General features: G+C 33.4%; 1 protein-coding gene across 3 annotated transcripts in view; it reads right to left on the reverse strand.

Moving 5' to 3' along the window:
• The window catches only part of si:ch211-191a24.3 (tensin-3), a 59909-nt gene that overhangs the window by 23413 nt on the left and 8990 nt on the right, over positions 1 to 27506 (reverse strand). For all 3 annotated transcript variants that reach the window (XM_051139463.1, XM_051139461.1, XM_051139462.1), the window contains exons 6-15: positions 26453 to 26536; positions 23620 to 23729; positions 23039 to 23099; positions 22824 to 22899; positions 22606 to 22735; positions 20227 to 20304; positions 20009 to 20110; positions 6904 to 7728; positions 3167 to 3276; positions 2813 to 2942 (exon numbers count right to left, since the gene is read on the reverse strand). In XM_051139463.1, coding sequence (XP_050995420.1) covers positions 2813 to 2942; positions 3167 to 3276; positions 6904 to 7728; positions 20009 to 20110; positions 20227 to 20304; positions 22606 to 22735; positions 22824 to 22899; positions 23039 to 23099; positions 23620 to 23729; positions 26453 to 26536 — 1706 coding nt within the window. The remainder of the gene's footprint in view (positions 1 to 2812; positions 2943 to 3166; positions 3277 to 6903; positions 7729 to 20008; positions 20111 to 20226; positions 20305 to 22605; positions 22736 to 22823; positions 22900 to 23038; positions 23100 to 23619; positions 23730 to 26452; positions 26537 to 27506) is intronic.

The raw sequence follows: 27506 nt of genomic DNA on the forward strand, positions 1-27506 counted from the left end.
AGATACAAAACTACTGTATGTATGGCATGTATATTGTGCTCGATCCAAGTACGTCTTAAATGGTTACTCACCGGTTTTCATCCAAAATATCTTAAATTGTGTTTGGAAGATGAACAAAGCTTTTACGGGTTTGGAACATGATTAATGACAAAATTTTCATTATGGGGTAGAGTAACTCTTTAATTGTTTTGTTCACTAGTACATTGCTTAGGCAAGGTAAGGTCTGGTTGGCCAGTATGTTTCCGCATCTATTCACTAATAAGGCAGAGTTTTGCATCTCCTTCTGCCACCAAGGAGACGTAGGCTAGACTCTATTTTGTCCTAGCGGATAAGAACCTGTGTGTTATTCTGGACTCTGCATTGGCACTTGATATGCAGGTTACCATTGTTGGCTGGCTTCTACCAACTCAAGAGTCATTTCCAAACTGAAATCGATTCTTTCTACTAAAGACATGGAGACTGTCACTGCTTTGTCTCGTCACGTATTGATTATTGCAGTTCATTATATATTGACTGTTATATGGGCCATTCTACAGAATTGGTGCAAACTGCTGTCCCACAACCCAAAACACATTTAAAAAGCATTTAAGTATTCAAGTCTTAGCTGTTTATGAAGATCCTTCTATTATCTATTCAAACCCACAATTATATTTAAAATATTATAATATAGCTTAATATATACAAAATCATCATTTATTGGATACTTTCAATTGGGAGGTGGCTGTCCTAAACCCTAATCCCTAAATTTCAACATTTAATGAAAATACTGAAATATTTTTTTGCATTTTATCCCATTGTTGTTTTTAAAGTATCTTTAAAAAATTTAAAAAACAATATTTATTTTATATTTTCTTTGCAAATTAGGAAACTAATAATGTGTAAAATAATGTGTCCCGTGTTTTTCATGTCATTACCGAAACCAAAGTGTATGTTTTAGTCTATTGGCCGAGACTGATTTTAACTACACTCACAAATTTGTGATCAGGAAATATTCCTGTATGTCCTTCTCATATCTACAAGGTGTGAGTAGACAGGTCTCATCATTTTGAGCTAAATATGTTCAAAAATCTGTAAAATCTGTGTAACTTTAAGGAACGTCACTGTAATGTGGGGGTTTTGGGTTTTGGTTCATGTTCATGTTTTCTTGTCTTTTATTTTTAAGTTTTGCCATTGTCCTTGTTTGTGTCTTGCTTCCCTTGCCCTCTTGTATTTCTGCTGTTGGTTTCCTTGTTCAATGTGTCATGTTCCCATTGGTTGTTCAAGTCATGTGTCTGTAAGCTCATTGGTTTGTTCTTATCATGTGACTATCATTGTTTGGTATAAGTAGCCCTCATGTAGCCATTGTCTTTTGTTGTGTATTGAAGTGTGTACTTGCTGATGGTGAGTTTGTGTATCTGTTCCGGTTTCAAGTCAAGTCTGTTTCACGTCAAGTCTGTTCCAAGTCAAGTCTGTTAATGCCATGCCATGCCAAGTCAAGTCTGTTTGGAGTATGTTTGGATTTCACTGTAAATAAACTGCACTTGCGTTCATCCATATCTTGCCTTCAGTGGACTATTCGTTACAGACACTACCAAACACCTTTTTTGTGCAATTGAAAACACTTTTTTTGGAACATATTCCATAACATTTAGGGTTTTTTTTATATGAGTACAGCTGTTCAGAACTGTGCTAGCTAACCATGTGCTGATTAGCATCATCGAGCTAGGTTCAAAAGTATCTAAAATTGTCATTACCAAAACATCTGGGTATAAAATAAGAACCCACAAAAGGGAACACATAATCCTCATTTTTGCAGTTATGCAATTTTTTTTGTATTTTAGTATGCGAGTTAAAATTTTGTAATATGATGTTGCGTTGCTACCAAAGCCTTACTGTTACTACCAAAACATGGGATATTTTGTCAAAAATAAAGTATAATGAATTGTCAACTAAGATGTTAGATTTTGGTATATTCAAACCTTAACTTTGAAATCAGTATGATCAACTTTTTGCCTTTGACAAAGGAAAATTGGATTCTAAATACAACAAATCTTAAAAACTGCACTTGAAATATTGTTAAAAATGTAATCGTTATGGATTTGCCTCTGAAAAAAAAAACAGAAAAACAGAAAATTTGCTTACAATGCAGATGTAAGCAAAATCTTAATAGGTCAATATAGCTAATATAACTATACCTTCTAATGAAATTATTATTACTCTATTTCAGTAGTGACAAATTTGGGGACAGGACAAATAGTCCAAAACTTTCTGAAAATACAATATGAGAATTAACTGCACAATTACTAGAAATGTGTACCTTGGATGTTATACAATGCGTATACATACACATCTTTTGAAAAAAGATCACATCTTTTTTCCAAGACATTTCCAACTCTGACCCATACAAAGAGGAGCGATAGTATAACTCCAGTTTTAGCATCTTTACATTGTTTGCCTGTTAATTTTAGGATTTGGTTTTATATTCTTTAAGGTCAAAAGGTCAAAAGCCTTTCCTGTTTTCCGATTCCCAATTATGTAATTCTTTTCCATTGCATAAACAGTTTTTTTCTGAAAGTGGATGCATTTAAATTAAGTATAAAGACTTGAATGTGACATTTCCAGGGTTTAATGTGTGTATGTGTTTGTAAATGTTTATATTGTTTAAGCTATCTGCTGGAAAGCATTTTGGCCAATGCATGTATTTTGTAAATGTGCTTTAGAAAAACATAACTTTATAAACGAGCACACAAGAGCGCTATAATAGTAACACAGGATAATAAGATTGTGAAAGGCTTACACACATAACAAACATCAAACACATTGTCAGTCTTACCATATGGAGTGGGGGGTGTCACAGGAAATGCCGGTGTGGGCGGAACTTGATTAAGACCCACCCACTGTGGACTGTCAGCCTCTGGAGGAAGGTCACCAATGTCAACAGCGTCAGTGTGATACAGACCATGCTGAAACAGACAATAACATATGAGGCATTGTTGCAGCAATGCATGTTCCGGGTTCAACACAAGTTAAACTAGTATATTAGTTGACATCAGGCAGAACTTTGCACAGGGTTGGTGAGTGATTTTATCACACTAGTCTCTAGTTAAAACATTTAATGTTTAGGTTTTGAGGCTGTACAGTTATAAAATAGGCTATTGCGCGGTTATAAATGGGTGTGCGTTTGTACCGATGGTGTTCCAAAAACAAATTTCTGATTGTTCGGCGTTCGATCGCCACCTGCCTTCCGCAGCACAGAGTATTCAGAGACATCACTGAGCTGTTTATGCTGCCTCCAACCTGAATAGACAGAGAGACGGAAATAAAGTTATTCATTTGGCATTCACAGTGGATATTCAATGCATTACAGTTCATATTTAACTGGTCATTCAGATTTAAAATAGGAGGATTTCACTCTTATTCATGATTTTCTAACAACATTAAACAAAGTTAAAGAGCTTCAAACAGCAGGAACTAAAATAGCACGCTCTCAAGCAATGCTTGTTTTGATAAGATCCATGAGGAGAGGTTTATGACCTTACATAAACAAGAGCCATTGACTTCGGGGCTGTGTTAGATTACATTCCACATAAACATTAAAATAAATAACAAAAAGTAATGGTAATTAAATAAAAAAAAAAATCAATCAATCAAAAATAAATTAATAAATTAATTTTATAAATAAATAAAATGTACTTTTTATAAAATAAATTACTACATTTTATATATAAATTAAAACAATACATACATATACATATACAAGATTTTTGAATTTGAGAATTTTGATAAATTGGGTCAAATTTTCTGAGACCACTGGTAAAAAAAAATGTTTGTGCTTTGCACACTTCTTTTTTTAAACAATTTTATCCATTACAAATTATATTATAACAGTTTGACTGAAAAATTTAATTTCAAAATATCTTATTATTTAGACTCTGTCTTTTGCTTTAATGACAGCACCACTCAAGATACATGAAAACTTATTCTTCAGGATGATTTGAGATCCAAAGATCATTTTGAGCTTCATTGTGGTTCAAAAACATCTGACTGTCTATAAAAAGAATCATATGATCAATGGCACAAATATTCTTATTTGATAAGTGAACTAAAAAAGTTCAGATTCTGAAACTAATTTTACATTTATTTGTCTTGTTAATTTATTTGATTATTTCAGGATTAAAAAAAAACATAAATCCCAGATTATCAATGTGGTCTCGGCATTTTGTATCTCAGTTTTTCAGAATTATTATAAAAGCATGGTAATAATTAATTACAAATAGGCAACAGCACAAGCCCTGTTAACTATCACTGTACAGACAAACAAAATCTTCAAGACTTAACGACTGGGAAAGACAACATGTTTTGTGTGTCAGGAGACGCTCACTTCAAAGGCATTCCTTAGCCCTTACACCATGTGTATTCAAACACACACACACATACCACAGGGCATATATCTGGTGACATACTACAGTAATAATAACACTCTGCATACATTTCTGTTCAGCAGGATGAATTCACTGCTCTACTTAAAGACTCTCCATTCCAGGTGTTAGAGTTGCTCTGACAGGGGCTGATCCAGCAAGAAAGGATCTTGGGATCTTATAACAGAAGAGACAGGGGACGTATGCAAGGCAGGGGACACACTTCAAAAGCAAAAAAGACCCTCTCAGTATGCCGAGGTCAAAGGAGACAGAGTATTGAGTTCATGCAGACTGCATCACAGATGTGTTTGGAAAAAGCAGCAGTCAATATAACATTATTAGGGAGTCACTAAATAGTTGTCAACGTCAATGTTATTACACTGCTAGAAATGTGATTATGTCCATTTTTAAGCTAAAAGGCAGCTTAAAGGTCATATTTACACTATGTAAGCACTCCATACTAGACCTGGATGTTTACATATTCACCTACAGTCACACACAGAAATGAAAGGCAGGACTTTATTTTCTTTAGCAAACCTGTCAGGAGCTGCACATAGAGGACCATTGTGTGCTACTTGTGTGCATTTATTAACATAAATTAAGCCTCTGCCAATAAAAACCTCAAACATTAATTTAAAATAAAGTCACTAGACTGCAGGCTCAGACATTAACCAAGGCAAAAGTGCTACTGAAAGCACAAAAAATGCCACGTGTTTGAAATGTGAAGATTAAATGTATGCAACTTTTGAACTGTAGTGTATATAAAATAAATAAATTATTATTTGCCTTATATCTACTTACACACTTTTGTATTTGATATGTATTTGATTTTACAAACATAATAATGAAACTTTAAGCATATATTTCAATTAAATAAAGAAAATGTATTTGATATAAATTGACAGAATTCTGTGCATTTTATGTTTAGAACAACAAATACAAAATAAAGAAGGTAAAAACATTGCCTCTTAATAAAAACGTTAATTTGCTGGGCATGGGCAGAAATTCGCTATCTATTCACTTTGTGAATTCTTACAAAATGTATATTGACAATAACATGGTACTGTAATGGTCTAAGATGGTAATACCATGGTATTTTTGGTATTTACTCTGTAATACAATACTTGCTATATTCATATACTGTGGCATTTACAGTTCAAGTCAAAGGTTTACATACAACTTGCAGAACCTGCAAAATGCATGTTGTTTTTAGTACTGACCTGAATAAGATATTTCACATAAATTATGTTTACATATAGTCCACAAGAGAAAATAATAGTTGAAAAAAAAAAACTTACCCTGTTCAAAAGTTTACATACGCTTGATTCTTAATACTGTGTTGTTACCTGAATGATCCACAGCTGTTTATTTATTTATTTTTTGTCCTGAACAGTTAAACTGCCCACTGTTCTTCAGAAAAATCCTTCAGGTCCCACAAATTCTTTGGTTTTTCAGCATTTTTGTGTATTTGAACCCTTTCCAACAATGACTGTTTGATTTTGAGATCACACTGATGAACTGAGGGACTCATATGCAACTATTACAGAAGGTTCACTGATGCTTCAAAAGGAAAAACAATGCATTAAAAGTGGAAAATGAAAACGTTTTGAATTTGTTGATCAGGGTAAATTCAACTTATTTTATCGTCTGGGAAAAATGCAAGTATCTTATGTAGCTTCTTAAGGACAATACTAAAAGACAAAAATATGGTATTTAGGCAAAATAAGACATTAGGCATTTTGTTCAAAAGTTTTCAACTCCTGGCTCTTATTGCATTGTTTTTCCTTCTGCAGCGTCAGTGAGCCTTTGAACCTTTTGTAATAGCTGCAATATGAGCCCCTCAGTTGTCCTCAGTGTGAAAAGATGGATCTCAAAATCATACAACCAAAGAATTTATTGGACCTGAAGGATTTTTCTGAAAAATGGTTTAGTGGTTTAGGACTAACAAGGGACTCATCACAAAACTATTAATACAAAAACATACAAACAAAAAAACAGCTGTGGATCATTCAGGTAACAACACAGTATTGACTATATGTAAACATCATTTATGTGAAATATCTTATTCAGGTCAGTACTAAAAAAATAACATGAATTTTATATGCTCCCTCTTATTTTAAAATTAACATTTTGCAGATTCTGCAAGGTGTATGTTAACTTTTTGACTTTAACTGTAAGGTATAAAATCAAAGAGGTAAAAATATTGCCTCTTAATAAAAATGTTAATTTGCTGGGCATGTGCAGAAATTGTGTATTTATCAAGTTTGTGAACTCTTACAAAATGTACACTGCCAATAATATGGTACTATAATAATCTCAGATGGTAACACCACTGTATTTTTGGTATTTACTATGTAACATTTACTATGTACCATGGCATTTACATGATACGCCAGGGCGTTTCGAAGAATAACATAGTATTTTGTCCTAAAGTAACTAGAATGTTTTTATTGTATTGCAGGTCAGTTGGAAACAATAAATTGAATGCATCAGGATTTGCTCTTACCTGACTGGAGGGATTTGGCTCTTCCAACCGAATGTGTCTTTCCATTGGTGTGAAGGGAGGCTGAGCGGGTCATGTGACTCTTTACTTGTGTGGGGATTGGCTCAAAGTCAGGGTCAAGGTCCAGGATCAGCTGATTGAGCTGTTCAATTGATTGATCTACATCCAAAGCCAGTGTCGCAAACTCATCGTCCTTGTCCGCCTCAGACTGTGCCCCCGAAAAGCCATTGTCTGGTAAAGAAGGTTTGCTTGCACCTTTTTGGAGCTCCATCTCCTCCCTGCTTTCCAGTCTGTCTGATGGAGTATGTGTGTACGACGTGGACTGTTGTTGTTTTACCCATATGTGTGTCTGATATCCAGCTGGTGCTGAAGTGTGTGTGAGTGTGTTTGAGGAATTCACATCCTCTCTGAATATAGCAGGACGAGCTTCATTTTGACAATCATCTGATTGGACGGAGTTCTCACATTCACCTGAAGACAACCCAGACAGTTCCTTTGAGGACAGTGTGTCTGAAACAGCAGCATTTGGAGCGATGATGTCATCGTCATCATCTATAATGTCCGTCTCCCGCTCTATAAACATAGCTTCACCATTTAAATGACTGGAATGATCAAATGCAGCTTGACTGGCTTTAGGGTCACATCTCGGGATGCCTGGAGAAGGTTGTTCTTCCTCCATTCTGAGCACTGGGATCACTCTGGGGAGCTGGGGATGCTCCTCAGAACCGTAGCTGATTGGGAGCCCAGAGGTTTGTCCTCCAGTCCACTGGGAGGAGCTGGAGAGTCCAGAGTCGCTGCTCAGAGAGCGTGCGCCTTCATTTTGCTTGGCTGTGGAAGAAAGAACGAAAAGAATCAGTACAATAGGTGCAATAATGCTGATCTCTATGATTTGAAATCTTATTTAAGACGACTTATGGTGTGTTCAAGTCCTGAAAAGTTCATATTTATGAGTTGGGAAGTTGGAATTATCATGTCAGATGTGTTAAATCACTTAAATATAGAATTTAAAAATAAAAATAAAGCAAGAATATATAGCAAAGTTTGTTATTTTTGTTTTTGTTTGTCATATTGGTATTAGTGATACTCACCTTCAGACATAAAATGTAACAAATATTAAAAATATACTGTCTTAATGTTGTTTTTATAGTATTCACTTGAAGACTGAATGTCAAATTATTGCAACATAAAAGTACATTTAAAAACTTTAATGTTAGGTGAGATTAATCACGATTAATCACAATTAATCGTGATTAATCACAATTAATCGTGATTAATTTCAGAAAATGTGATTAATTAGTTCATTTTACCTCTCGATTGAGGCAAATCATGCAATGTAAATTTCATACATTGCAGCAAATTTATCATCAGTACAGACGCTGAATTCATCCACTTGTAATTACGATTATGATCTCTGATGTGTGAAAGTGTTTGTCAAAATTACTACTCACACTACTCATTGTGCACAAAAAGTATGTGGTGAAGTTGGAATTATAATGTCAGATGTGTTAAATCACTTTGAAAAAAAAAAAGAATATGTAGCAAAGTTTGTTTTTGTTATTGTTTATAATACTGGAATTAGTTATACCTTCAGTCATAAAAAAATTAACAACTATTAAAAAATACTGTCTTGTGTTGTTTTTATATTATTAATTTGAAGATTGGATGTGAAATTTTTGCAATATAAAAGTATATTTAAAAACTTTAATGTTAGGTGAGATTAATCACGATTAATCATGATTAATCACGATTAATTTCATAAAAATGTGATTAATTAGTTCATTCTTTAAATTGATTGACAGCACTAAATTTAATACATTGCAGCAAATTTATCATCAGTACAGATGCTGAATTCATCCAGTTGTAATTATGACTATGATCTCTGATGTGTTAAAATGTTTGTCAAAATTACTACTCATACTACTCATTGTGCACAAAAAGTATTTTTGTAGCTACATAAAATTATGGTTGAACCACTGATGTCACATGGACTATTTTATCAATGTCCTTACTACGTTTCAGTCATAAAAAAAAAAAAAAAATTAAAATATACTGTCTTAATGTTCTTTCTTTATATTAATATTTGAAGATTGAATGTGAAATTTTTGCAATATAAAAGTATATTTAAAAACTTTTATGTTAGTTGGGATTAATCACGATTAATCATGATTAATTTCATAAAAATGTGATTAATTTGTTAATTTTTTTTAATTGATTGACAGCACTAAATTTCATACATAGCAGCAAATTTATCATCAGTACAGACGCTGAATTCATCCACTCGTAATTATGATTATGACCTCTGATGTGTGAAAATGTTTGTCAAAATTACTACTCATACTACTCATTGCACACAAAAAGTATTTTCGTAGCTTTATAAAATTACAGTTAAACCACTGATGTCACATGGACTATTTTAACGATGTCCTTACAACCTTTCTGGGCCTTAAATATGTCAGTTGTGTTGCTGTCTATACAGGGTCAGAAATCTCTCGGATTTCATCAGAAATATCTTAATTTGTGTTCCAAAGATAAACAAAGGTCTTACGGTATTGTAACAACATGAGGGTGAGTAATTAAAGACAGAATTTTTGGGTGAACTATCCCTTTAAAGTATAAAAAAGTTACCATGGTGAAACAAACTCACACCTGTGGCCCCTTATCTTCACCCACTCCTCCTACATTCAGTCCTGTGTGTCATAGGTCTGGGGTCCAGTGGAAATGTTAACACGTCTCTAACGAGTTGCAGACACCTTAGTCATCACACAAATACACAGGTACCCAGAGCTAGACATGTCTTTGTGTGGCCGTTGTGTGTGTTCTAGCAAAGACACATCATTCAGCCGGCAGCAGCTGAACACAGATCGTAGCAGATAGCGCCATGTGTCATGACACACTCAGAGTCTCGCAGCAATGATCATGACTGATAACGCATATCTACTGTTCAACATGAAGCCAGAAGGCAGCATCACACATGCAGGCTGTACAAACACACGCAAGAACACTGATGTTTAATATCACGCCAGCAGGGATGAAGTGCTTTTGTAGGCCAAAACCCAAAAACGTTAGCATTTAAGCACTTCTAGTTCCATCAGTGGGTTTGGGTTTTTCTGAATGGGTATTTTGGTTAAGATAGTGGATTTGATTAGAATTAGATTACACAAATTTCCTGATAATTTACTCACCCCATGTCATCCAAAATGTCTATCTTTCTTCAGTCGAAAAGAAATTTTGAGGGTTTCTGAGGAAAACATTCCAGGATTATTGTCCATGTAGTGGACTTCATTAGGGATCAATGGGTTGAAGGTCCAAATTGCAGTTTCAATGCAGCTTTAAAGAGCTTCACACAATCCCAGCCGAGGAATAAGGGTCTTATCTAGTGAAACGATCAGATATTTTCTAAAATAAAATAAAAATTTATATACTTTTTAGCCACAAATGCTCATCTTGTGCTAGCTCTGCGATGCACATCCACGACTTCATGTATTATGTAAGCACGTTGGAAGGGTCACACGTGGTTAGTTCTTCATCTGTGTACCTCATCTGGGTTCAAAAAGGTAACTCTAATTCTAAAAAAATAAAATCTAATTTTCTCCTCCAACTTCAAAACTGTCCAAAATCGTTGTTTTACTTTTTTTGCAAAAAGCGTTTGACTTTCTTTGCACATCCGCTTTGTAAAAAATGGTTCGGTATTTCCGTCACACGCATCCTTTCTAATGTGATTACATAATTCGTGAATTAGAGCTAGTGCAAGATGAGCATTTGTGGTTAAAAAAAGCAATGAAATTTGCATTTCAATGTAAGAAACTGGCCGATCGTTTCGCTGGTTAAGACCCTTAAGGTCATTGCACACTGAGTCCGAAATTTCCGTCTGAAATTTTTGCACGAAAAAAAATAAATACCACCTCACGTTGTCAATCGCGTTTACACTGTCTCTGAAACTTTTGTCCGTCATAAAAAAAGTTCAGATCAAGTTTTTCGCATACGTAGCAAGCATTTTGAGGTGTTTTGACATTTGTTCAGAAGCACAATACAAGCGAACGCCAAAATCCAGAATTGCGTCTGACAAGTTCATCCACTTCGTCTCGCAACATAAAGCACGGTAAAGGTCTTTGTACACTGCATTCACAGAAATTAGTGGTCTTCTTTATAATATGTGGCTCCAGAAACGCTACCAAAGAATCAAAGTTCACTGACATTCTGAAGTAAACTTTGAATTGCCGGGATAATCCCGCAGCTCCTTAAGGAGGTGCACACAAAAAGTATTCTCTCCTTCTTCTCTGTATCTTATAATTGGATGGACCCAATATGTCCTTTTTAAGAAGAGCATGGGCAACAAAATCATCCTCACTGCTTGAAGATTCCATTTTGTATTGGTTTGCAAATTTTTTGCAATGGATGAATTAATATACATTGGACTCAGTGTGCAAGGTTTCTGTACGTGACTAATTTTTAGAATGACGAATATGAAAAAACGTGTAAAAAATTCTCCGAGTCAGTTCAAAGACTCAGTGTGCAATGACCTTTATTCCTCAGCTGGGATCGTGTAGAGCCCTTTGAGGCTGCATTGAAACTGCAGTTTGGACATTCAACCCATTGATTCCCATTTAAGTCCACTATATGGAGAAAATTTCTGGAATGTTTTCCTCAAAAACCTTAATTTTTTACCCTCTTTGTAGGGATGGTAAAGGTCTGGGGTCAGACATGGTAAGGACATTTTGTTGTTTGCTGATCAGTTTGATGTAAGTGCAAATCATACTGTCCTGACAAAATGCCAGTAAAAAAGACTGGAAATAAAAACCTTTTTTTAATTTTGACTGAAGAAAGAAAGGCATGAACATGTCATCTTGGATGACATGACGGTTGGTAAATCATCAGGATTTTTTTATTCTGGAAGTGAACTAATCTTTTAACACAAGCTCATGTTTTATTATATGACAAAACACATGAGTAATATCCTCTTGTGAAGCTTAAAAAAGGCAGTTGCTAACAAATATCTAAAAGGGACTACAGAGGTTGTCGTGGACCTTAAGTGTCATCATGCTGAAGAGGTAAATTCATCTACATTCTATAGTCTGCTTTCACAGCCTCACTGTGTTAATCAATCTCAGAAACCATTTTAACCATTCGACGGTGTAATTTGTTTATAGACTATATTTAGCTTTTTTACTTCTGCCGATTGTATTTACGCTTCAAAATTCATTCAAGTTATGTTTATTTGTGAAGATCATCATGGTGAACAAAACATCTAAGAATCATGAACTTTTATTGTTGTGCACAGTTTATTTTCTGTAATAACCCAAAAGCCAATGGAAAAATTCAAATGGGTTTTTGTCAATTACTGCAGCACTTTATAGACAAGATGTATATTATGTAAAAATGCACAATTATCAACCAGAAATAATCATATCACGCATACTTCAATATTGTCTTTAACTACTGTGTACTTACATTTAAACTAATCATGTGATACAATGCACTTATTGCGTACTTGCATGCTTTTGTACTTTAGCTAATTTTTGTAAATACACAGTTTATCCTATCCCTCAACCATGCAAAATCTGTCGCTAACCTTAAACGTATCCCACCTCAATAGTGACGAAAGTGTTATGCAATACAATATGAACACATTAAGTGCATTGTATATATTTTTTATGCAAGCACATGTTAAACAAAGACACCTAATATAAAGTGGGACCAATCACAATGGCAAAACCGGTTAGTATGTCAACTGGCACAAAACACAGACCTTTTTAACTAAACCAGTAAAGCTTCTCTAGTCTCAAGAGGCTGAAATCCAAATACCAGGCATGCATGATAAAACGCCACAGCTGGCAACTCTCTCACACACACATAAACAGGCATACAAACACACACACTAGACAACTTTGATTCAACAGTAACACTATCATCCAAACTTCATCATAATCTAAAATAAATATTTAATAGACAACTTGATCAAAACTAGCTAGTTCAATGCACCGTACAGCACTGAGAAAAATGACAGCAAACTTGACTTTGACTTTGCTACTAACAAATTCACAATATAAATTAGTAAAAGAACAACATACCGATATTTCTTCATATTCTCCTCAAGTATGTTTCAAGTATTCAAAGTATCAAATGCAAAACCTGAAACTCTCAAAAGTGACTTATGCTGCAACATTTCCTGATAAATGAAGCACAACTGCATTCGTTTATCACAAGAGCTTTCAACAGCTCACAAAATAAATCAACCGTGTTGCTGCTGAAAGTATATCCCACCACCCCGCACTGCTTCAAAAATGCACGTAGCGTCACAAACCTAATGCTTTCCAGAAACATCCTCTCAAATCAGACCCCAAAGGTATCTGAGAGGACAACAGATGACTTTGAACATGGAAAAAAAAAGACAAAGTGCAAAAACACATCTGACAGAGTCAGACTCTACAAGACAAAATAAAAAAAAAACAGATATTTCTTGAATGAATAAAGAAAGAGGTGAAAAAAAGAAAGGAAAGAGGCAAGCGCTCCTGACCGTGTTTATCCTGCAGGCGCCTGTGCCCATTTTGTCCCGCTCTCTCTTTCTGTCCTTCTCTCCTCATGCAGTTTTAAACAGACAGGCAGCTTGCATTCTTTCCCATAAGGTGATAACAGCTCCCCTGGGTCTCTTTTTCTTTCCTCTTCTTTCAGTCAATCTCTTTTCTCCCTTTCCACTGTTTTCCCTCCTCCTTTTCTTCTTACAGTACTGCTCGCTCTCTCTCTCTGTCTCTCTCTCTCCACCTCCACACACAGGTAACCCCTTTCAGGTGCCCCTCCTGGGTGTAGGGGAAAATCCTGGCTTGGGAAGCATTATTCCGCTCGAGCCAGCCAATGCTCCTCGGAATACAGCTGTACACACACACATATGCTTGTTGTAGAGCGCGAACGGACGCTCTGAGGACCTTGAGCCCTCCAAATATGGAGTGGGGAATGTAAACACAAGGGCGGAGTTATGTGTGGGTGGAGAGACGGAGCGCAAAAGAGACACAGAGAGAGATAAGGGAGGTATTGCTGTAGTACAGAACAAGAGTACCAGGTAAAAGAAACACGCAATGATGAAAGAGAGATTAACAGAAAGGAAAAGAAAGATAACGAGAGAGAAGAAAAAGAACAAGAATGCAACTTTTGGTCGGTCAGCTGTAGGATTCCTTCAGACTGTTTGTCGCTACGACTGGCAATAATTACAGACATACACTGTGTGTTTGTGAGAGTGTGTAATTCTGTATTTGAGTTCATGTATTGTAAATTGTAAAGGCTGTTTGTGCTCCAACCATGAGGTATCTCTAAATTACACGGCTGCTTGAGACGGAATCACACAACCAGATGTGCATCAAGCCTCAGTCCCATATGACACACACACGCACATACACATTAAGCTGTTGGGATTGATTTTTTACAGTTGTGCACAGAAACTCCCCAACCTTTAAATATCCGGCCCTGGAATTTCCGATTCTTGCGTGTAGCCCTATTTTTTTTTTTTAGACTATGTCCAGAAGTGAAGGGTAAACAAAACAAGTGCAACTTATAAGTTCTCTGATCACTGAACTATAACTGGACAAGGAGAACAAAGTTTATTTCTGTGAAGTTAAACACTCACTATGCTCCACTCCTTGAAGTGGTTAATTCTGCATAATTTAATTTTGTGTATAGGGGAAGGTGGGGTAAGATGTGCCAGTGGGTAAGTTGAGCCACCCTCAGTTTTGATATCAAAACACTGTTTTAAATTTTTGGGGTCAGTAAGAAAATGTATCACAACTTCCACAATAAATATGAAGCGGCACAACCATTTTCAATAAGGTTTCTTAAGCACCAATTTAGGATGATTTCTGAAAGATTGTGTGACACTGAAAACTGGAGTAATGCAAATTCAGCTTAAAATATCATAAAATATAATATTTTAAAATATATTCACAATGAAAACAGTTTAAATTAGAATAATATTTCACATAATTACTGTTTTAACTGTATCTTTGATCAAACAAACGCAGACTTGGTGAGGATTAGATACTTTTTTTAGATGCTTTCTTAAACAATAAAACATCTTAAAGTCCTCAAACTTTTAAAAAGTAGTTTACCATATTGTGCCCATAATTTCAAAAAAAGAGATGTTAACATGCTAAACATGTTTTTAGTTATTTTTTTTTAAATTACTTTTAAAAAAAAAATAAATGTAATGTAGTTTTTTTTTTTCTACATGACTGGTAAAATTTTACATTTTTATCAAATGTACCTACTTCAGAAATAAATATAATAGTCACTGGTGGATTGTAATGAAAATGATTTATACTGAAAAAGAAGTTTACTTTACTTAAAATTGTGTCAACCCTGTTATCATCAAATGTTTTCCTTTTCAAGTGAACTACAGCCAAAATAACCAAAACTTTGTTATGATGGCATAAAATTAAATGGTCAATAAAATAATTCCTGCAAGACATTAAGGCAATTATGTTTTGCAATACAGTCTTAAAATGTCAGTTGTGTTAGGGATTCAAAACGATTAATCGCAATTACTCGCATTCAAAATAAAAGTTTATGTTTACATACTATATGTGGGTGGACTGTGTATATTTATTATGTATATATAAAAACACACACATATATGTATATATTAAAAAAAATTGTATGTATATATTTATACGTATAGAGTTTATATTATATATACATATAAATGTTCTACATATAAATCTAAAATATTTTTCCTTAATATATACATGTATGTGTGTATTAAAATATACACAGTACACGCACATAAAGTATGTAAACATAAACCTTTATTTTAAATGCGATAAATCGTGATTAATCGTTTTGCAGCCCTAATTTTTTTTTTTAAACAATAATATTAATAATAATAAATAATAAAATAAATCTGATGATGACTGAAAATTGGATATCTGTAAAGATATCATTACTGAAAGCAAACCGTAGTTTCAAAATGTTGGGCACAAGGCTTGTAAAATCAAACTGAAATGTACAGCAGTCAGCCGTTACTGTTAAACCTGTCACCTTTCAGAAGGCATAATTATATCTCAATGAAGATGTATTAAATTATTGTATCTTTTCAAAATTACTTTAAATATCAGCTTTTTAGACTGGAAAAGGAATACATTACAAAAAAATGATCAAAATATTATTATGGTTGCCACCATTGATATATCCTTCAGAATATTTGTTTCACCTCTGTCTTCTCCTTGTGTAGAAGTCAACTCAAACTGTTACTAAATATTAGTCCACTCTCCCTAACATGCTGGCCCTTGAATAACACATGAGTCATTTGGGTCTGTTATGTCTGAGCTCCATCCCTTTGCTTTGATATCCTGACTTGCTCTCCTCAACAAAACATCACGTAGCTTGGGCAGCTCTGTCTTACTACAGTTCATTTAGTGCAGCAACCTTAACATTTACAGTAATTACAAACCCTCAAGGAAAACAGGCACGGCAATAGCACTGTGATTGTACTATGGTAACTGGCAGGTCTGGTTTGGAGCTCATTATGGTCTGGAGGACTAAGGCCAAGCAAGATTAGATTAGGGTCAAATGCAAGAATTTTACTATTATTGTAGGAGGTTATGTTTTCACTCATTCTGAACAACCCCGCACAGTCTCACATGTTCCAATTAACCTCAGCAAACAGTGCCCAGACTTAATAATGGTATTAGAAGTAAAGCGTGTTTCCTGTAGCAGACCGTAACTTGAAAATTACTAGACCATTACGAGACTTCATGTCTCGGAAATCTATTCTTTGCATCCTGAAGTAAACGCTGCTTACATGTGCGTTCATGCTTTTGTTTTCTATCCTAAAATAAATCCCACAATCCCATGGTTTCACCACTCAAGTCCCACAAGAGGCCTATGGAGTACTATAAAAACAAGGCCTGAATTAGTTAGTGAATGCAAAGCCAGATTCAATGTGTTTGTAGTACGTTAAAGGGTTAGTGCACCCACAATGAAAAATCTGTCATTAATTACTCAACCTCATGTCATTCCAAACCTGTAAAACCTTCATTCTCGTAGCTTCATAAAATTAAGGTTGAACCACTGATGACACATGGACTATTTTAACAATGTCTTTACTACCTTTCTGTGGCTTGAACGTGTGAGTTACGTTGCTGTCTATGCAGGGTCAGAAAGCTTTCGGATTTCATTAAAAAAAACCTTCATTTATGTTCTGAAGATGTGGTAGTTGCATTGCTGTGTATGCAGGGACAGAAAGCTCTCGGATTTCATCAAAAATATATTATTTTGTGTTCTGAAGATGAATTAAGGTCTTAGGGGTTTGGAATGACATGAAGGTAAGTGAAAGAATTTTCATTTTTGGGTGAACTACTACTTTAATACAAATATACTACAGTTTACACAAAGTAAAACTAACTGTGATTCACTGAGGAAATGAGAAAGCAAAAAAGAGACAGGTCACTGTAACATTTTGTTGTTGATTTAAAAACTATTTATTCGTTTATTGTAGACTACTGATAATCTAGTAATAATAGGACAGTATTGTTATTATTATTTTTTTTAATCTGTACTGACTAATATGTAAAATCACATTTCCATAGTAATTTTCTAAAACTGACCAACACCTGTGAATTTTAGGTAAATATTGTGTAAATAAATATAACATACGTATCATTTGTTATATATGATATATAGTGGAGACTGTGGTTATATCTCAGTAAATATAATGCTTTGAGTTTATGGTCTTGCGATTTAACTCATACATTTTTTTTTTTTTTTTACATTTGTACTGTATGTTTTTCATTTTTGCATTTGCATTTATTGTTTTGTACTTCATAATTGTTCTACTGTTTTATTTTTCTAACTATTTAACATTTCAATATACAATTTCAATTTCAAAACTATTTTTTTTTATTAATTTGATAAAAAGATACAGTAATACTGTATTTTATTAAATATTATTACAATTAAAAAGAACTGTCATCTAATTTTAAAATGTATTTTATATCTAACATACTGATTTGGCACTAAATAAGCATTTCTTATTATTGTCAGTGTTAAAGGAAACTGCAATACTTTTTTTCAGGAGATTTTTTTTGACAAACAGAAAGTATAAAAGAAAGGACACATTTAAAAAAAAAATCCATTTCTATTTTAGTTTTATTCAAGACCACTAAGGCTACACTGTAAAAAATAAAAAACACAATTTGTTGAGTCAGCTTAAAATAATTTGTTACCCTGCTGCCTTAAAATTTTAAGTTCTGTCAACTAAAATAAGTTTAGTCAACTTGAAATTTTAAGTTGTACTAAGTAACAACACGATATTTGTGTTTGCTCAACTTAACAGATGGGTAACCCAGCTGCCTTAAAATTTTAAGTTGATTCAAGGTTCCTAAAATTTTACAAAAAGGTTACAAATTATTTTAAGTTGACTCAACAATTTTTTTTATACAGTGTAGTAGTTGACTAGTAGTCGATCATTTTAAGCATTAGTTGACTATTAGTTGCATGTTTATTAATAAACCATATAAATCATCATAATAAGCCTTTAATAGCATACATTGCCTAATAACCGCTCAAGCGCACAAAAAAAAAAAGCTTGCCAAAGCGCACCGGCAGATATATTAATTATGAACGTGCCAGGGAAAAACAGCAAGGAGACTGCATTAAAGTTTTAACAACACATTGATAAACTACTGCCTTCTTTGTTTTCAGCTTAAGAGATGAAGTCAGTGACACTGAGTCATCATCGCAGTAGTGATGCGCCTGTATGCATGTTTCATACAGATTACATAATCTGAGAATATTTGTTTTCCATTTGAATTGGTTCAGTTAAAACTAGACACTTCACTCTCTATAGATACATTTTTAATGTCTGCAAGGCAAGTATACACGGTGTTACAGAGTTCCACGCTCAAGTTCACAGAGAGCGAGATGGCAGAAAGTGCATCCTGTTTGCTTTATTTATTTTACAAAAGCACAACGTTTCGTTGTTATTCTGATTGCATACAAAAAAAACAGAGTCTTTACATATTCAAGAGATGTATTACTTTTATCTGTAAGACCAAAAATGATGGAGCAGGAGCAAGTGATTGCACCAGCACTTCTATTTAGCTTCAACACTCCACACAGACACTTAAACAGCGTACATTTCTCTAGGTTAACTATAGATTGAACTCCCATGTAAAGTTGCTACTACATACATCTTTCAGATGAAAAGCCATATTTGAGGCTGATGAATGATGAGCATTTGGATGTCCTGCCTAAGCACTGTATTATTACCATGTAGACCAGCTGTTAATGATCTGTCCGTCACGGACTGCGTGACTTTGCCACTTTCTGTGGATTTTTTTTTTTCTGCGACTAAAATGATTTTGGTTGACTAAGCCTCTTCTCGTCGACTAACGGTTAGTTGACTATTAGGGGACAGCCCTAAAGAGTACTATTCTAGACATGGTAACACTTTACAATAAGGCTTATTAGTTAAATACATTAGTTAACATGAACTAAGAATGAACAGTAATTCTACCGCATTTATTAATCTTAGTTAATGTGAATTTCAACATTTACTAATGTATTAGTACAATCAAAAGTTGTGTTTGTTATGTTTAGTTAATGCACTGTGAATTAACATGAGCTAACAATGAATGGCTGTATTTTCATTAACTAACATTAAATAAGAAGTCCAATTCCTGAACAACAATTTACAGATAATGTACTCACCCCCTTGTCATCCAAGATGCTCATGTCTGTCTTCAGTTTGAACTTCCAAAACGCAGTTTAAATGCATCTTCAAACGATCCCAAATCGTTTGAAGCCACATTTAAACTGCATTTTGAAAGTTCAAACTCGGGGCACCATATCAGTCCATTATATGGAGAAAAATCCTGAAATGTTTTCCTCAAAAAACACAATTTCTTTACGACTGAAGAAAGAAAGACATGAACATCTTGGATGACAAGGGGGTGAGTACATTATCTGTAAACTGTTGTTCTGGAAGTGGACTTCTCCTTTAACAAAGATTAACAAATACTGTAATACACGTATTATTCATTGTTTGCTCATGTTAGTTAATACATTAACTAATGGAACCTTACTGTAAAGTGTTACCCTAGATGTTATGAAGAACCAGTCTTACCTGCTGCTGTAAGATTTTCAGTGAAGTCCCACTGAGCCTGTAGTGAATCCAGAGAATCATTTTCAATAACAACTGCTGAACTGTTCCTCCAGTGGCCACAATCTTAAAATGGAGAAATTCAAAACTACATTCATTTCTACCTGAACCAACCATATTGAATAATCCACATTGGCAAAGATCCATAAAACACCTTTCGTTCCAGAGAAACGTGAGGATACCTGAAGCAAGAGATGACTCGCTGTCGGCAGTTTCTGAAAAGAGCACCTCCACCACACCGTCCTCTGGGAATCTTGGGTCTTGAATAGAAACAAGAGCAAACGATGACTAAAAGAGATGAAAGGAACGGAAAAAACTACGCTGCGCAGCAATGTGGGAACATCAACACACACAAGTTCAATGACAGCTGATGTATCTGTGACTTGTAAGCATGTTCGCCACAGCAGTGGGATTGTTTTTGCTTCTGTCCATCCAAAATTACGGCTGACTGAGTAAGGTTTCCCATTGCGCAAGGACCAAAATGAAGTGTTTGTGTGAAGAGTTCAGTTGTCTGTCTCTTTCTCAGGTCTGCTTGGGTCACCGTGTGTCTTGTCTGTCATTATTTACCAAAAACACTACGCACTTACTCACATGCTCAGTCATGCGCACACGCACACACACACACACAATAGGAAACACCAACCTGCACTCAGTATAGTTAAGTACAAATGTATGTTGGCTCACAAAACTAACATTAACACTACATTAAAAACTAAATATAAAAATAAAATGGCATGTGAAAACAACTGCTGCTAGAGCTTTTTTAAGAATGATTTTTTTTCTGAGATTTTTAGTGGGACTATGAAGACAGTAAAACACATAATAACCAAGACAGGCATTATTTCTACAACAAAACAAAAAACAGTAAATAATAATATGGCTGCAGAATTGTTCTCATATATATATGCCATTAATACTGAAAACAAAATCCTTTAATTTCACAGATGCTTTGTATTTTCCCCATTATTTAACTATATTCAATATAACACGGGGAGCTTATTTCTTACTCCATTTACACTTGCCGACCATCTACACTTTATAAAGTCTGATTGTATTGGTTTAATGTATGTATTTTCTCTGTTATTTTAGTATCACTGAGATACCATTATAGTTTTTATTTATATTTTGCATTTACTTTTTTTTTTCAGCTTAATTTTAATAAAAAGTTTCCGTAATTGCTATGTTTTTGTAAGTTTTGTCGTTATTGTTATTAGTTTTTAGAATTTTTTTTTTTACATTTTAGTTTTCATTTTAAGTTAAACTAAATAAAAATGAGAAATGAACCTGAAATATTTTTTATATTTTATTAAAGTTTAATATGTATATGTTTTTATAGTTTATTTCAGTTAAAGCCCATCCCCCCCCTCAAGTTATGTATGCATTTTATTTTATTTTATTTTATTATTTTTATTTAATTTTAGTTAAAAGTTTGAGTAATTGCTGTGTTTTTGTCATTTTTTGTTATTATTATTATTAGTTTTTAGAAATTTGTATTCACATTTTAGTTTAAATTTTGAGAATGAGAAATGCCACCTTGGAAACCTGATATAAACCTAAAATTATAAAAGTTTAATATATAAGCTTTTATATTTTATTTTGGTTCAAGTGTTTTACCCCTCAAATTATGTATGTATGCATTATTTTATTTTATTTTATTTTATTTTATTTTATTTTATTTTATTTTATTTTATTTTATTTTTAGTTAAAAGTTTCAGTTTTGTCATTTTTGTTGTTATTATTATTATTATTATTATTATTATTTAGAATTTTTTATTTAAATTTTAGTTTTCATTTTTAGTTAAATTAAATGGAAATGAGAAAATGCAACCTTGGAAATCTGAAATAAAACAATAAAACAATATTTTTATATTTTATATAATATTAATATATACGTTTTTATATTTTATTTAAGTTAGAGTTTTTTCCTAAAGTTCTGCTTGTATGCATTTTTTTTTATTTTATTTTATTTTATTTTATTTTATTTTATTTTATTTTATTTTTCAGTTAAATTGTAGTTAAGTTTCAGTAATTGCTATGTTTTGTCACTTTTTTTTAATTATTATTAGTTTTTAGAAATATTTATTTGAATTTAATCACCACCTTGAAAACCTGAAATAAACCTGAAATTATATGTTTAATATATGTTTTTATATTTTATTTCAGTTAACATTTTTTTCAAGTTATGTATGCATTTTATTTTATTTTATTTTATTTTATTTTATTTTATTTTATTTTATTTTATTTTAATATTTTTAAAGAAAATAAAGTGAGATTCTCAGGTTCACACCGATGTCCTGGCAGAAACAAAATCACCTGCATAGTTCATCACATCAACTTTGAACATTTTCCAGTAACATTTGTCAACCAGATTTACAGTTCAAATACTGTAAGTCAACATTTTGAACAATATATCTATTGATTTATCTGAAAAGATAAAAGAGTGCTACATACAAAATAAACATTACTTGGTTTATTATTTTACAAATGGAAATGCCTTCCTAGATTCTTATCTTTCGGGACACTTTGAGTGCAAAGATTTGGCCAAAAAACCCTTTATGTACCTTTGTTTGCATGATCAAGGTCTTCTTTATGCAAGGAAAGTCGGTCTCCACACAGGGCGCCGGTGTGGAACTGCACACGAAACACTGTCTCGTGAGTCCTCATGGAATCATTTTTATGATAACACGCAATCTGCAAAAAGAAGAAATGAAGATGACACGGTGTGCAGTTTTCATAAGAATAGTGTTGTGTGTGTGTAAGAGACAGCAAGACATCTCACCATGAAATCACCTTTGAGCATCTGTGGGGGTTTCAGAACAAAACACACTTTGTCTGTCTGACCTACGGCAACCTGACTGAGAGTTATACACAAGCACTAAATATACACATATTATAAACACTAAACACTGTATAATCACATGCATAAAAATGATGATACACATAATATGTCCATGTTACTTTTATATTGCATTTATATAATATCCAGTGTCTTACTGCACTCCCGATGTGAAAACTGTTTGTGTGTCTTGATACACTCTGATAAACAGCTGACACACTGAAAACAAACAAACCCAGAAGAAAAATATTCTTAATAACATTTCATCAACTATTAACTTTGTCTCTGATGTTTCTCCTCAACTTCCTTTGTAGAAATAACAGTAGAAACACAGATGGTATACTGTAAATTGTAAATTTAACATAGAAGTCATAGCTTAAATGGTTTTGGAAGAATTTGATACAGTAATACTTTTACAGAACTTATAATTTTAGGTTAAAGTTAAGTTAAGTCAATGATCACCAAAACAGTTCGGTTACCAACTTTCTTCAAAGTGTCTTATTTTGTGTTCCACAAAAGAAACAAATGAGAGTGAGACAGCAAAAATTTCATTTTTGGGTGAGGTAATACTTTAAGTAAGATTACTGAAGTATTTTTCTCAGGAGAAAAAATGGAGAACTGAGAGATTCTGAGAAAGATCTGTTCCTGTTGAGATTTTAATGACAAATACTACAATTCTTTGGAAGCTAAAAACACTGTTTCACTTAATGGATGTCCGGCATATGGGTGTTTTCCTCACCTGTAGGGTGGAAGTCAGGAATGGGATGGATATTAATGCCATGGATAAAGAGGGGGGAAGAGTTCATGCGGATCTGACGGGTAAGGAGCCTGCCAAACACCTGCACATACCTGAATCATCCACAAACACATCAGTCACTCATACTGACACGAGACAATAATAAATCAAGCCTCATAACACCAGCACAACTTCAGATGAAGTCAACAATAAAACAGCAAAAAGATGCATCAGCCTGGTTTTATTTGCCAATATCAGCAGTTTAAAACAAAGGGATTTTGTGGGAAGAAAGAACTGATGAATATTTCCAAACAAGCCTAAGGCTTGAAAAGTACAGAAGACCATTTAGATTAAAGATGAACAAACAACTGCAACTTTTTTATCTCAAAATTCTGACTTGTTGTCTCAGAACTATGGGACATAAGCTCAGAACTATGAGAATAAATCAGAATTGCAACATAAAGTCTTACTTTTTCTTGTAATTATGAGTTTACGTCTTACAATTCTGACTTTTTTTCTAGGAATTACAAATGTATATCTCACAATTCTGGCTTTTTTCTGAAAATTTTCAGAACTGTGAGATATAAACTCAGAATTGTGACATAAAGCCTTATTTTTCTTGCACTTCTGACTTAACATCTCATAATTCTGACTTTTTTCTCAAAATTCTCAGAACAGTCTTATTTTTTCTTCCACTTCTGAGTTTACGTCTCACAATTTAGACTTTTTTCTCAGAATTACAAGTTTATATCTCACAGTTCTGACTTTTCCTCTCAGAATTGCATGTTATAAACTCACAATTATGAGTTAACATCTCAAAATTCTGACTTTTTTTCTCAAAATTCTCAGAACTGTGAGATATAAACTCAGAACTATGAGAAAAAGTCAGAATTGTGACATAAAGCCTTATTGTTTTCTTGCACCTCTGAGTTAACATCTCATAATTCTGTTTTTTTTCCTCAGAATTACAAGTTTACATCTCACAATTTCAACCTTTCTACTCAGAATTGCAAGTTATAAACTCACAATTGCGAGTTAACATTTCAAAATTCTGACTTTTTTTCTCAAAATTCTCAGAACAGTCTTACTTTTTCTTGCACCTCTGAGTTTACATCTCATAATTCTGACTTTTTTTCTCCGAATTACAAGTTTACATCTCACAATTCCAACCTTTCTACTCAGAATCGCAAGTTATAAACTCACAATTGAGTTAACATCTCATAATTCTGACTTTTTTTCTCCGAATTACAAGTTTACATCTCACAATTCCAACCTTTCTACTCAGAATTGCAAGTTATAAACTCACAATTGCGAGTTAACATTTTGAAATTCTGACTTTTTTCTCAAAATTCTCAGAACAGTCTTACTTTTTCTTGCAATTCTGAGTTTACGTCTTATAATACAGAATTTTTTCTCAGAATTACAAGTTTACATCTCACAATTTCTACTTTTCTTCTCAGAATTGCAAGTTAAAAACTCACAATTGAGAGTTAACATCTCAAAATTCTGACTTTTTTCTTAAAATTCCCAGAACTGTGAGATATAAACTCAGAATTATGAGAAAAAGTCAGAATTGTGGCATAAAGTCTCACTTTTGTCTTGCACTTCTGAGTTAACATTTGATAATTCTGACTTTTTTTCTCAGAATTACAAGTTTACATCTCACAATTCCAACCTTTCTTTTCAAAATTGCAAGTTATAAACTCACAATTGCGAGTAAACATTTCTAAATTCTGACTTTTTTTCTGAAAATTTTCAAAAATCTCAGATAAACTCAGAATTATGAAAAACAGTCAGAACTGTGGCATGAAGTCTTACTTTTTTCTTGCACTTCTGAGTTTGTCTTACAATTCTGACTTTTTTCTCAAAATTACAAGTTTACTGTATATCTCACAATTCTAATTTTTCTTCTCAGAATAGTTAACATCTCCCAATCTGACTTTTTGACTCAGAATTGTTTATATCCCCCAAGTTTACATTTCACAAATAAGTTCATTTGCCATGGAAGAAAAACAAAAAAGATAATTGTAACTTTTATATATTATAATTCTGACTTTTTTCTGTATCTCAAAATTCGGACGTTTCCTCTCAGAACTGCAAATAAAGTTGTACGTTTGAGTCTCACCATTCTGAGAAGAAGTACTGCTAGATTTAAATTTAGAATTGTAATATAAAGAATATAATATATATATATTAAGATATAAAGAACTGCTTCCATAGTGTTACTGATCCTGAAAGCTGAAAAAAAAAATCATGTTTCTTGACATTCTTCCACTGATTTAGTGCTATTCTGGGTGCGCCTCACTATCAAAGAGAATAAATAGCTTCTTTACAGTGTTGCCAAAAACAGCTTCTTTGTGTTGTTCCAGCAACAGATCAGAGCAGAATATTTCTGTTGCCATTTTGAAGCTTTACAATAACTCATTTTCCGAAAAGTGTTTCTGGAGTCAATAGAGATGGGAGAACATAAGGGAAGGAAAATAGTAATGCACTAAACAGCATGGGAAAAAGCAAAAATTCTTTCTCAGTTTGCACATGAGTAAGGGGTGACATGCAGTGTCTGTCAGTATGATGTAACAAAGAAAATCCCAAAGCGTAAAATGAAGATATTTCACAGAAAAAGGAAGTGGGAATAATATCAGGACGTCCAGACTGCATAGGGGGATTTCCTCTCATGTGTGACCCTGAACTGCTGTCCAGAGCATAACCTTCACTCATGACAGACTGCTGAGTGACCAACAGCCATAACATCACCAGCACTTAAGTATGCTTCAAGGTGAAAAGCAACAGGAACGAGAGGAAAAAGAAAGTTAATGCATAAACAAATGATCCTTGCCTTTTCTGAGATGGAGTCATAAGGTTGACCATTTTATCACTGCAGAATTTCTTCATAGAGTAGAGATCTAATGCATGTTCCTCACTGAAAGGTAGAAATGACACAAATGGAAATATAACCAGATAAAATCTTTTTGTTGGTCAACTGTGCAATTATTTTATCTACAGTACATGCCACAACATGCAGTCGTTACATCCGCACTACCAATTTATAATGCTTTTATATATTTAAGTTAGGGTTGTCAGTTTAACGCATTAACTTAAGTACTTATGAAAAAATAACGCAATTAAAATATTTTAATGCAGTTAACGCACTGGCCCCATCCCCAGACCTCGACGTCATCTTATATTTTCATACAGTTGACTGTTGACAAATATGATGCAGGGTAACAACTCAATAAATGCAGTTATGCCTTAAAATTTTCTGAATGAATCCGTGTTTTGAACAAATTGCGTGAACCAATGATTCAAAGATTCATAAAGAGAGCCATTTACTTCATTCCTGAATGAATCAGCCATTTGAACGAATCAATGAATAAATGAATAAACGAATGACTCATAAAGACATTTATCACCACCTGAGATTTAGTTTCTTATTTATCATTCCATTAAAAAAAAAAATAAATAAATAAAAACAAAGGGATAGTTTACCAAAACAAATAAATAAACAAATAATTAAATAAACAAATTCTGTCATCATTTACTCTACCCTCATGTCATTTTAAACCTTTCTTTTGTGGAACATAAAAGAAGGTATTTTGAAGACTGTTGGTAACAAAGCTGTTTTGGTTACCAATGATTTTCATCGTATGAACAAAAATACTGAGATGTTTCTCAAATGATCTTCTTTTATGTTCCCATGTTTACGTTGCAGTCTAAATGTTTGTGTGTAATACATTCTATGCTGAATCGGCTACAATTTGTAATGTCTACTTAATACTTTTTAATTTAACACAAAATATCTTTAAACAATTTTTGTGGGTATTTTCACAGTCAAATTTATTTTGAAATTAATTTGATTAATTAATCAAAACATCATGTAATTAATTAGATTA

Source organism: Labeo rohita, chromosome 20 (assembly GCF_022985175.1).
Source record: "Labeo rohita strain BAU-BD-2019 chromosome 20, IGBB_LRoh.1.0, whole genome shotgun sequence".
Taxonomy (NCBI): Eukaryota; Metazoa; Chordata; class Actinopteri; order Cypriniformes; family Cyprinidae; genus Labeo; species Labeo rohita.